Source organism: Acanthisitta chloris, unplaced genomic scaffold (genome assembly GCF_000695815.1).
Source record: "Acanthisitta chloris isolate BGI_N310 unplaced genomic scaffold, ASM69581v1 scaffold31698, whole genome shotgun sequence".
NCBI classification, from domain to species: Eukaryota; Metazoa; Chordata; class Aves; order Passeriformes; family Acanthisittidae; genus Acanthisitta; species Acanthisitta chloris.
This window is the reverse complement of record NW_008688248.1, coordinates 29,522-41,694: the sequence shown is the minus strand read 5'-3', so window position 1 is coordinate 41,694 and position 12,173 is coordinate 29,522. Positions and strand designations below refer to the sequence as shown.

The window sequence follows — 12,173 nt, the reverse complement described above, 5'->3', positions numbered from 1 at the left end:
TGAGCAGGGTGGAGGATTTCCACCTCTCAGCAAATACCACCCAGAGGATCCAAACTGCTGCATCTCTACCCCGGTCAAAACACCAATACATCCAGTTAAAGGGCTTTAGCTGTTTTTCTTTAAAAGGGAAAATCTCTTCCTAATATCCAACCTAACCCTCCCCTGGCAGAGCTTGAGTCTGTGCCCTCTTGTCCTGCTGCTGGTTGCCTGGGAGAAGAGACCAACCCCCACCTGACTCCAACCTCCTGTCAGGGAGTTGCAGAGGGTGATAAGGTCTCCCCTGAGCCTCCTCTTCTCCAGGCTGAACACCCCCAGCTCCCTCAGCCTCTCCTCATGGCACTTGTGCTCCAGTCCCTTCCCCAGCCTCGTTGCTCTTCTCTGGACCTGCTCCAGCACCTCAATGTCCCTCCTGAACTGAGGGCCCAGAACTGAGCACAGGATTCAAGGTGTGGTCTCACCGGCACCGAGTCCAGGGGCAAATCACCTCCTTGGTCCTGCTTACCACACTGTTCCGGACCCAGCCCAGTATGCCATTGGCCTTCTCTTGGCCACCTGAGCACACTGCTGGCTCCTGTTCAGCTCTCTGTCTAATTTACAGATGGGGAAACTGAGGCAGGAGCATTAATGGCTTGTCCAGTACTGCAACAAGAGCCAGAATTTTCCACTTCAATAATGTGGTTGTACATTGATTGTACCTAAGGTATGAAAATCATGGCAAGGAGAAGCCATGCTCCAGAACACCAAGTCTTCTGTTTTGTTATGACTCCTACAGAGAATGAGAGTGAAGTTTTCCCAGGTGAAACACAGTATTAAGAAATGGTGGTAGAAAATAAGACAAAAAGACAACCACTGATCAATTCTCTTTAATACTAGGAAAGCCAAAGAGAAAAAAAGACACTCTTCAGACCAAAAAGTATTAATTTAAAGAAAAAGGAAAAAAAAAAGAACAAGACATTTCAAAATGGTTTAAGCTGATATTATGTTGTTTTATTTCAGATTTCACAAAAGAAATACTTTATAAAACTAAAACCAGTTAACCCAGCCACTATCAACAGAGGGTGGTATAAGCAAAAGACACTAGGTCAGAAACTGCAGTGAAGAGCCATCTGTTCCTGTCTCTGGAATGCTTCTGTACTACCAGGATACTTCACTGGGGGATGAAGATGGAGAGAATTTGGGTTTTACAGCAGTTCTGAGAGGCACAATAGCTCGCTCCTCCTAGTTGGTGCTTTGTTGCTATCCAGGTCTCCTCTGTATCATAAGTGTAGCAAGGATTTACTGATTTCGGAAAGGACAGATTCAGCAGAGCAAAGGCAAGAAACTTTTCAACCTAATTTTATGCAAGTTTCCTTTAAAAAGGTACTATATTTTAAAATCATACCATCAAACTGATTACTTAGCTAACTTATGTGGGATCTCCAGTCTCATAACTGAGAGGAAAATGAATACACAAGGCCTAAGCAAGCCCTGTACTAAGTAAGATATACAGGGGCTGTGGGTTGTATGTTTGCCTGAGCTTTGGGTATGGGAAAGCAGGGGGGGAGGATTTGTTCAGTTATTGTTGAGGAATGCTATTCCCTGCCCCCATTCCAACTGTCTGATTGGGTGGGGAGACTGAAAGTGGGAGGAAATAAGGGAAAACAATAATCTTAATGCTTTACTAAGGTTCTGATGCAGCAGGGCACAGAACCTTGCACAAATATAAACAAAGTACCTGCCTAGGGACAGCTTTGCCTGTGTTTACCATGCCCTGGTTAAGGCTGTTCAATACAAGGGCATCTGTCAAACCATCCACCCTATCCCCCAGGCCCCTCTCTTAGAAGAGTGGATGGTGGCAAGAATCCTTCCTTCTACCTCTTCCTTTCTGAAAAGGGCAGGGCAGTGGGAGAAAAAGAACAAAACAAACAAAAGAAACCAGACTATTCCAAAGATGCACTTTGGTTTAACAACTGGGCAACTTTCCCTTGTAGAATAAACCTTCCCCTCCAAAAAGGGATGTTTCTTTTCTCCTATAACCCACGATAAATTAAAACCAAGTAAGAAGTCTCTGGTTTGACACAATAAATACTTAGAATATAGCAAATTAAAAAATATAGTTACAAAACCCTCAATGGAATTCTCTTTCTGACCTAAGCTGCAGACAGATTCTTCACAGACAAAAAGTATCTCCAAAATCAGCTGCAGCTCCTCTCCTCTCCCTGCTCACTGGGCTTGGTCAAATGCTATCACATACCCTTTGGAATACTGTTAAGACAAAAACAATATATAGCACAGGAAATCTACTCCTACATTTGTTTTTCATACTGCCAAGGGTATAGGAAGCAACCATCAGTGGGGAATCCTCACAGCAGTGCACAGTGACAGAGTCACAGCACTACGAGTACATGGACAGGGATACTAAGGGGATAAAGAGCCTAGGAAAGGAAGGAGGAGATAGAACCCATAAAAGTTGGGAAAGAAAAAGATAAGCAAGATAGAGAAAAAGACCAATCGAGTTCAGCTGGACTTCCCAGTTCTGGCAGCAGAGCAGATGAGATGTTGAACAACAGGAAGAGTTCCTTGGGGTCTGTCATAACAAGGAATGTTGTTGGCATTTTCTTCATCACTGACAGTAAGTAAGCAGAAATTAACCCTCTCTGACACTGACACGTGGCTCTGCCAGTGAGCTGTGGATGATCCCAATAATCGATTCCACTCCGTCTCCCTCCAGCAAGGTGCGGTGATCCCCTTCAATAACATGGACAGAAACCTTCCCATCGCACACCTGCACAGGCACAAAACACAACAAATCACAACCAGTTCTGGGTTGGTCAGTAGTTACTCACAGCTGACACCACTGTCTCTAGTGAACTCAATTCAAAACAGCACCAGTTTTACCCCCACACATCTCCAGAGATCAGTGCCAGGCACTGTTTGGAGACAGGGATTTAAAGCACAATAGTTTGACAGCCTGGCAGACAACCCACTCAGATTGTATTTTGTTATATTGGGCAACAAATCAGACATTGGGACCAAGAGAATAATTTACCTGCAATATCCAAGAACGAATGGATAAAGTAGCTACTTTGAAGCCCTTAAGAAAACCAAATAAACACACCTCCCTCCCCCTGCCACAGATCTTCCTCTGATGTTATTATATAACTTCAGTAACATATATAAGTTAGCCTGGAATCAATACTGCTTAAGTTAGAAGTCTGAAGGGATAGGAGATGCCAGAAGCAGGAAGAGAATTCCAAAAAATCCCTTCCTTTTCCCAGGTATTTGCACCATAATGTAAGACACTTTAACCCTTTCATGTGAGCAGGGGCTAAGGAACTGACCTCATCTGGACTAGAGGCCAAAACCCTACTTTTTTAGGCCCACATAAAACCCACATACTAGCTCCTAAGTGATCCACAACAGGTAGCTGAGAAAAAGCTGCCTGTATTGTCACAAGGCTGCCCCTCATTTAGTGGACAAACTTTGGGTCTACAGCAGAAGGAAACTAAAACTTACTCTCTTAACACCTTTGTTATCTAAAGTCATTTTACAGAGCTGCAAGAACCAGCTACAGAAATCACTTCTCCAATATAGAGGCTAGACCCTCTGGCCCTTGCTACCCAGAGAAATGCCTGGAACTGATCAGCTCATTTGCTTTTGGGGACTTTTAATTCTTGTTAGATCACAATGGCTGCAGAATGATAATTTCTTTCAGGTTGGTTTTGTCCTCCCTCCCCGCCCCCAGTAAGGATGATTTTCCATGCTTTTCTTTGGCTCCCCCAAATATGAGAAGGAACTCAAGTCACCAGTGGCCCTTAGACTGACCTCTGAGAGCTTGTAGTCTCTACCCAGACCCTCTTCATATTCATTGTGAGACTTTGCCCGCATCAGTGTCACGTTCCCATGATACTTAGAGTCTGGTATATACTTGTCAGCAGCCTTCAGTTTGTGGTAAAAGGAAGTAGCAGCAAAGCTGAGTGCTTCACGATTGATGTTTGTATGAATGGCAGTGATCAAGTCTGCAGCAGCATTCACACGAGCCTCCAGGTCTTTCAGGGGCAGAAGAACCTCCAGCAGCTGGGAATATTAACATTTTTTCCCCATTAGTCTCAATAGCTGATAATCCTTCTCTGTTCAACAAAAAACCCACACCTCTCCTGTGTAGTATCAAGATATAAAAGAAACATTACCTTATTGTATTCAGTGCCTGTAAATTGCTGAACAAAGACACACAAAGCTTCAGTCTCCAATGCAGCCTCATTTCCTTGGCTCAGCTTGGCTCTGTAGCTCTGGAAAAGAGAAGAATACAATGTGAACATGAGAGGGATGTGCTTCATCTTGAAAACCAGATAAAAACAAATTATAGAACAGAAGGTGTAAGCTGGGAAAAAAAGCTTGCGGGAAAGTGAGGGGCAGAAATCCCTTGAGGACAGATTAGAAAGCAAATCCACAAGTGGCACTTGCCAAGAGCCTAGTATTCCCTAGGAAATACAATGAAAATGGAAGGGAAGCATTAAGCAAAGTTTCCTAGCACCACTACAGGAGGATCTTTCTTGCAGGCACCAGGATCTTCCTGAAGACATATCAGTATTAATGCTTTATCGTAGCAAGAGCAATATTTGTGACTGAGTTCTTGCCAATCAATGAAAAGCATCCCCATATGCTTCTATGCTTCAGCCATCTCTAAGCATCCACTGTCTACAGCTGCCTCCCACCTTCCCTGTCAAAAAAAGTCTGCCAGCTTCTCAGATGGCTTTTATCTCGTGTGATATGCTCCCAAAACATGAGCCCTGATGACAGAGGATGGTTCCCCAGCCAGAAGAGTCTCTTTGTGTCCCTTACCTGAGTATATGCTGCCACAAAGGAATGAGACCCATCAAAGAGGAATAAACTGTTGAGTGCATGGGAAGCATTTTGTTGTGCTTGCAGTTGGGAGCACATTTCAAAGGCTACACAGGCACCAAAAGAGTATCCAGCGATGCGGTAAGGTCCTTCAGGCTGTATCTGCTTCATGCAGTCAATGTAATAGGCTGCCAGGCTCTGGATGCTGTCCAAGGGAGCAGCTGTAACATGAAAGCAAGTTAGAAACAGACTCTTGTGAAAAGACACTGGCAGAGATAAATACGTTTTCATGTGCTCAGAAACCACCCTGTTGGAAACATTCAGGTTATTTTGCAGGTAAGTTACCTAAATTATGGTTAACAACTTGCATTTTGGACAAGGAATAGTAATAATTCTTGCTTTCCAAGGACAGGTTGAATAGGATGCCTTGTTTTTCCCACACATAAGCTCTTCAGCCTGATCTATTATTCCTCTTGATATGTGGGGATGTTTGACCTGACCCTATGCAGACTAATAGGCCCTGATACTTGTTCCCTCATGTTTAAAAGTCTAGAAACAAAACCTTCTCTGTAAGGCAACTACAATTCAGAATGCTGTTTGCACATTCAAGATATTGAAGAGCTGAGATACCTTTTGTGCACTGGAGCCCATAGCAGGGCATATGAAGTTTGGAGGCAAGAGTGTAGAAAACTGCAATGGATCCTTCAATGGGGTGAACAAGGAAGAGAGGGCGCTCCGTGCTCTGCACATCGTTGAGACGGGTGATCGTGGGCCCTTCTGGGTTCACCAACAAGTTGTTCAAATCTAGTTTTGGAGGTTCACCTGGGCCTGTCTTTGTCAGTGGGGATGATTTCAGCTCTTTGAAGAAAAGCACACCAGACAAACACAATGAACTTCAGGATCAGTCTTGGTCTCACAGCCATAATACTAAAGGAAACGCTCAGGGCTGCTCTAGATTAGCCCAGGGCACACAGGTAGGGACATTCCTACTGTCAGTTGCTCTGCCCCAACTGCTTATGCTTTTAGCTTGCAGCAAGAGTGACATTATTCCCCAGACAGGTGACACATCTCAAACTGCATCCTGCACACAGCTGCATAAGAGCACTCATGCATGCAGACACTAGCAGGCAAGAAAGCAGCTTCCCTGCTTGCTCTCACACCCTGCCCCCAGAAATTATGCACCTGACCCAGTGGCCAATACACTTCTGTTGACGTGTCTGTCACTTAAAAGCTGCTCAGCTGTAACCTTATTTCACTATTTGACTAGAGATGAAAGTAACAGATTGGGAGCTTAGTTTGGACTCAGGTGACTGGTAGCAACCCTAATGCAGACACTGTACCCTCTGCTGTCCTGGATTTGGAGGAAAGTTCCCGCAGTTTGTTGATTGTAAGGAGTCGAATTTCTCTCATGGTCATGACGATGTCGTAGTCTCTCTCCAGTGTCTGACGCACCTCCACACCCATCAAGGAATCCAAACCCAAGTCAGCCAAGGAGCTCTCAGCATTCAGACTGCTCACATCACGGACACCTGAGAACAAAACAGCAAGCACACTAGCAAAAGGCCAATTTCTTTTCAGCTCTAGGCCTCTCTAGCAGCCTTCTCTGCCTCCTTCTTTCTCCTACAGTCTCCAACTGCAGCTGCAGAGAATTACTTTTAAGGGTCATCTAATACTTCCACAAGTCACCTCTTCTACAACCCAGATCTAGTCTTTAGAGTACACATTAAATGTGCACAGATTTATGACAGGGGATACATCAGGCCCAGCTAAATAGCTATGAACATTTTCACATCAGCTCTAGACCAAGTCCAGAACAGTCAGTCACTTAGATGAATTCCACATACTGGAGGCTCTAACTGAAACTGTAGTCATAGACCTATATGCAAGTAAACCTCAGCTACAAAGCGGTGTGAAAGTTATCAGTGTCAAATGATGGTTGATTGCAACATTTATGTCTATGACACTGGAGGAGGAAGTGATTCCTGTAGCCTTCATCACCTTTTCCCCTTCACTTTTCATGCTGTTCAATCTCTCACCCCTTCCCTACCTGTAAAAGGCCTCCCATAATAACACCTGCACTCACAGCTCTTTGTCCCTTCTACACTTTGGGCTGCCCCATGTTGCCACCCTTCCCACCATTAGGCTTCATTACTAGTTTCTCTCTTTGTTGTCCTCACACTCTCTCCCTTCCAAACTAACCCTACAGCTCTTACAATTTCCCAGACACTTCCCTATGACTTCTAAAAGTCTTGTCTGTTCTCAGAGGTCAGATATTTGCTGTCAGTGAACTGCACACAGTTCCTTAAGTAACACTCAGGAGACTTTCATTTCTCAGTACCTTTCTTGGTAGGAAACAAAGGATCAATACACACTTCTGTCTGCAAAAGAGACAACTGAAGTAGGACACAACAGAGCTGACAGATTATTCAGTTTCAACACAGAAAATAGGGGACACAGTGGTAAAAGGAAGCAGCTTCAAGACAGACAGGAGGACATGGCACTTGCACTACCTAGTTAAGCTATGGTTACTAGATGTTCACATGAGATGACAGAGCTGGTAAGTGAATACACTACCAATTAGTCACTATGTACAGAAAAGCTGCTTTTTGTGGCATGGGGATATCCCAAGGTGAATGTTTGAAAGGTGGACTAGCACTCAGAAAGTCAGTCACATATTATGTGCTGTCCCAGAATTTTGCTGTTAGGAACTGCTCCCGTCAATTCTCCATTTGGAGAAAGGTACCAGTCCAGTCTAAGTAAGACCCAAGACACTGGAGTATATTTATGTAAGTACATAAGGGAGAAAAATCTGTACTGGAGAGAAGGAGCAGTGTAAAGGAAGAAAAACCAGCCAAACAGTCTCACAACACAGCCACACTGCAGGGAATCAGGGGGAGATGCCACACAGAGTACCTACAGCAGCACCACTGCTCTCCAAAAGCATCGAGATGGTAGACACTGGCCAGCTGTGCTTGAGTGGGAACACTTACCCAGGATGTGTGCAACAGCTTCTACAAGATCCCGCTGACTGCCTCCTTCAGCTTTCACAGAGACCTTCTCTGCCAGGACAAAACTGGACATGACAGGATGAGGTTGGTTCAGGAAGACATCGAGCACCTCCAGACATGAGCTGATTTGCTGGGGAATCGTTCCCCCCACCACAATGTCTTTGTTTCCCATTGTCTTCAGCAAGATACCCACATCACCAATGGCTCCCCACTGGATTGCCAGGCCTGGGTGAGAAATCAGAAGAAAGAACACACTAAGCAGCAACAAAAGAGAGTTAAAAAAAACCAGCTAAGCTAAGGCTTGCAATTTCCTTTGTACTGCTGAATGCTCAGTGCTCATTCACACATGAATGACTCAGGGTATCAGCTCCAAGCAGAAAACAGCCTTCAACATTCCTTATCATAAATGCACAAGTTTTTGGTGAGCTGGTTCTCATCTGGATGTTTGGTGATCACTCTGTGCAATGAGTAAAGTCATCTCACCTGGGAGTCCATCGTGATGTCGCTGCTCACAGATTCGCTCCATGGTAGAATTGGCAAAGCCATAATTACTTTGCCCAGCGTTTCCTCTTCCACAGCTCACGGAAGAGAATGCAACAAAATAGTCCAGGTCTGGACACTTCTTACGAGTCACCCTTGCAGCAGAGAAGAGAGAAACCTCATCAGAAAAACCTGCTAACTATGTTACCATAGAGGGCTAGTGCAAGACTAAAACAACATATCTGATCAGCTCTGTGACCGTAAAAACAGTTCTCATCTGTCCCTTCTCCAGACACTTACCAATCCAAGTGAAGAGTGCCTGAGTACTTGGGCTTGTTGACCTCACTGAATAATTCTGGGGTTTGATTTTCAATCATGCCATCTCTAAGGACCTATGGAGGGTGGGGGGAGGGATTAAAAAGAGAGAGTACAGTTTCAGTATCTCCAGTTCCTCTGTTAAATATGCCACACGGTTTGAGATATGAGAGGATATCACTACACAATGTATTTTCATAACTTTGCAGGACAAATATATTGCTAAGTTTGCTTTTTTTCCGTACTGCCACTGCAGCCTTCAACTGGCAAGTTCTACATGGGATTTTTCTTGCCCCTCTAAAATGTCATAGGCCACATTTGTCTTACCACAGAACTGAACTTGCTGGCCAAATACTGTTGCTTCTCAGCTCAAGGGCCCAGACCCATAAGCCTTTAGTCACCATAGTGTCCTTTGAAACACAGAGCCAATCTAAAACTGTATGAAGCCTGACTGCCCTCAGTAAAAATCATGTGAATGGGTGCTGCCTCTTACAAGTGCTGCCACTTACCACAGCCAGATTAAAGATGCCTCCAACTGGCCCAAGCCGCAAAGCTTCTTCTATCAATCGCTGTGTTCCTTCTAGTGTTCCAATATCACTGGTAGACACCAACACTTGGACTCCCAGTGACTTCCACTCTTGAACACGCCTAGCCTGGTAGCCTACAAAAAATAAAGGTGGACAGTGCTTGCGATGAAGCATCCAAACCATAAGGCTTTGGTTAACCTGCTCCTTATGCTTTTCTGACTAGATAGGGACTGAATAACTAAATAATTCCTGATTCACCTACAAGAGGAAAAACTGGACAAAGCTTGAACAGTAGCCTGAAATCACTTGAGCTTCAGAAATATTATAAATAAATCAAGTGGAAAACAGAGCCAGGAGAACGTAAGAGTTGGGGGTGGTGGTGGTAAGGAAGAAAATGTACAACCGTGAAGGGAAATGAACAAGAATTTGGGCACTGAGACAGGAAAGAATGTCCAGAGTAGAGCAAAGCAACAGATTATAGTAGCACAGTCAGAACTTGAAAAGAAGTATATAATCTATGTGTTTGCACAAGTGGTGCTACTGTCAACTTGCCAATAGAAAGAAGAGACCTGTAGAGACAGAGAGAAGTTTTGTTAGGACTGAATTTGTATGAGGAAATACTGAAGACTATCGCTGATAAGAAATCTCATTGCTGCAACTGTAATCAAACTAGCACCTTAAACCTGAGTAAAAATGTTTACAGATATTATCAGACAGTAGGGCACGTCTTTACAGATGAGCTAATTAAGCACCAACAGCAAGGATCCACACGTGTAACTTGACGAACAGAGGATCAACAAGGAGTTTATAAGCCTTTCCTTGTGGCAAGTGATCCAACATGCTACAGCCACTGGATAAGTCAGTGAGGTAGCCAAACTGCACAGGAGGTAAAGGTAAAAGTAAGGCTGCAGAAAAAAATCCTGGGTAAGAAAGAGAATGGGTTGATAGAACTAGGAAGCATAAAAAGGGAGAAGTAGTATTTGGAAAAGAGATCAAGTTAAAAGATACTTCCTCCTTTAGAATAAAGGTAAACACAGCTTATCTCAATTGAGCTAATACACACAGGAAAGGAAAGAAAAGAGATCAAGATATTATTATGTGCCAATAGAAACCTTAAAGGAGAGAAACCAGAAATGGAGCTCTGTTGAAAGGCAGTCATGTTCTCTGTTCCCTCACAGCTTTTGCTTACCAGTTCGTATGCCAGAACGAGATGTCAGTATAAGCTTCTGTGCTCCTCTCTCAACTAGCCACTGTGCCAACTCAAGCCCAAATCCTCCCAGGCCTCCTGTGATGATGTAAGACTTAGTAGGTGGACAGGAGGTTCTGGAGATGGCAGAGATTTTAACTGGTTCAGACCTTCTTGAAGGACAGCCCTTTTCCTCTTCTTGGACCTTCCCGCCGCAAAGGGGGAAAAAAAAAAGAGAAAAAAGTAGTTACAATTAAATACACGATGCATTTCTCATCTTTCTAGGCTATGCTCCTCCAGTCAATGGGAATGAACCTTGTAGAATCAGTGTCAGCAGTAAAAAATGACCCTGAGCTATCCTAGTTATACAACTTCAACTCAAAATGGATCCAGTATAGTCACAGAGGATGCCAGAAGCATCAGAGAAACAAAGTCGTTATCTGATTACCTTGATCATAACTTTGCCAATATGTTTTCCTTGTGCCATGAACCTGAAGGCAGCTTCTACCTCTTCTTTGTCGAAGACTGTACTCTTCAGGGGCTTTACTACACCATCTTTTATGCCTTTCTTCAACAACTCTGATACTATTTCCCACTCCTGGTTTCCCTCATCGAATATTGAATCCAGCAGGATCCCATGAAATGCCACATTCTTGAGGAAGAGAGCCATTCCTAGAAAAAGCAACTTGGTTATGACCTGACGTGCTGACATTTCAAAATAGAGTATATCTTCTGCTTCAGAAAGATTTCTCTGCAGGTCACTAGTGTAAGACTGAGGAGTAAAGCAGCCAGATGCTTGAATTCTACATTTCCCAAACTCATTTTTGCATATATTCTCAAAATGCTATAGCCATGAGGTTGCTGTCTTACAAGCAGACCAGTTTAACAAACTCCACTCAAAAATAGTGTGTTCAGAGGACTGGCTATAACATGGCCAGAGCTAGATTCCCACATAAATCCCACCAATCTCCACAGGAGTCTCTTCCTCACAGGAAGGTTTTCCAAGATGATAGGATCTTTTGAAACAAGAAGGAAACAGACTGTCGGCACTCGCCATACAGGAGAACATGCTTGTAATTTTTCACTAACACATCACATTTTAACATTCAAAAATTTGTTTTGCCATCCATGAGAAATAGGGTTAACCTTGCTCCCATGCCTTCAAAAACTGGTCAATGCAGTTGACTGACTTGAAGGACAAGAGGCCTTGCAGAAGGGTCTGGACAGATTGGAACATTGGGCAATCATCAATGGTATGAAATTTAACGAATGCCAGACTGGGCACTGAGACTGAGTAATGCCCAATCCCATAACCTGGGAGTGGCTGGAGAGCAGCCCTGCAGAAAGGGACCTGGGGGTGCTGGTCAACAGGCTAAACCTGATGAGTTGTGTTTCCCCATGTAGCACCTTACCAAGCTGGCTGTTGTTGGACAGATCAAATTTGCCTATTTCCAAGAAGCGCCCGTGTCGAGCAAGACAGCGCAAACTGGCTTGGAGCTTCTCTTCTGCCAAGGAATTTAACACGAGGTTGACACCTGCAATGAAGGGAGAAGCAACTACTTAATAAACTCAACTCTGCTGAGAGCCTAACCCTGCCTTCTAGTGTCACAGGGTGTGTTTAGAGCACGCAACTGCAAACGTGGCACAGCTGCCAGAAAGAAGGAAAAATGTTTCTTCACCTTTTCCTTTGGTAACTCGCAGTATATGTTGCTCAAAGGTAGTATCTCTGGAGCTGGCAAAGCTATTAGCATCCAGCTGTGGGAATCTTGCTTGGAGATATTCACGTTTCTCAGTGGAGCCTGGAGGCAGAAAACAAGTTGAGTGATGTCACTACTC

General features: G+C 44.1%; 1 protein-coding gene across 1 annotated transcript in view; it reads right to left on the bottom strand.

Annotated features, from left to right (window-relative positions):
• Positions 1-1,590: 1,590 nt before the first annotated feature.
• Positions 1,591-12,173, bottom strand: part of FASN (fatty acid synthase) — a 34,780-nt gene continuing 24,197 nt past the window's right edge. The window contains exons 29-42 of the mRNA XM_009080945.1: positions 12,017-12,136; positions 11,750-11,872; positions 10,786-11,009; positions 10,341-10,542; positions 9,134-9,285; positions 8,610-8,701; positions 8,313-8,464; positions 7,812-8,054; positions 6,162-6,350; positions 5,452-5,679; positions 4,822-5,042; positions 4,170-4,268; positions 3,805-4,056; positions 1,591-2,764 (exon numbers count right to left, since the gene is read on the bottom strand). Of these exons, the coding sequence (XP_009079193.1) occupies positions 2,627-2,764; positions 3,805-4,056; positions 4,170-4,268; positions 4,822-5,042; positions 5,452-5,679; positions 6,162-6,350; positions 7,812-8,054; positions 8,313-8,464; positions 8,610-8,701; positions 9,134-9,285; positions 10,341-10,542; positions 10,786-11,009; positions 11,750-11,872; positions 12,017-12,136 (2,435 nt within the window). The 3' untranslated portion in view covers positions 1,591-2,626. The remainder of the gene's footprint in view (positions 2,765-3,804; positions 4,057-4,169; positions 4,269-4,821; positions 5,043-5,451; positions 5,680-6,161; positions 6,351-7,811; positions 8,055-8,312; positions 8,465-8,609; positions 8,702-9,133; positions 9,286-10,340; positions 10,543-10,785; positions 11,010-11,749; positions 11,873-12,016; positions 12,137-12,173) is intronic.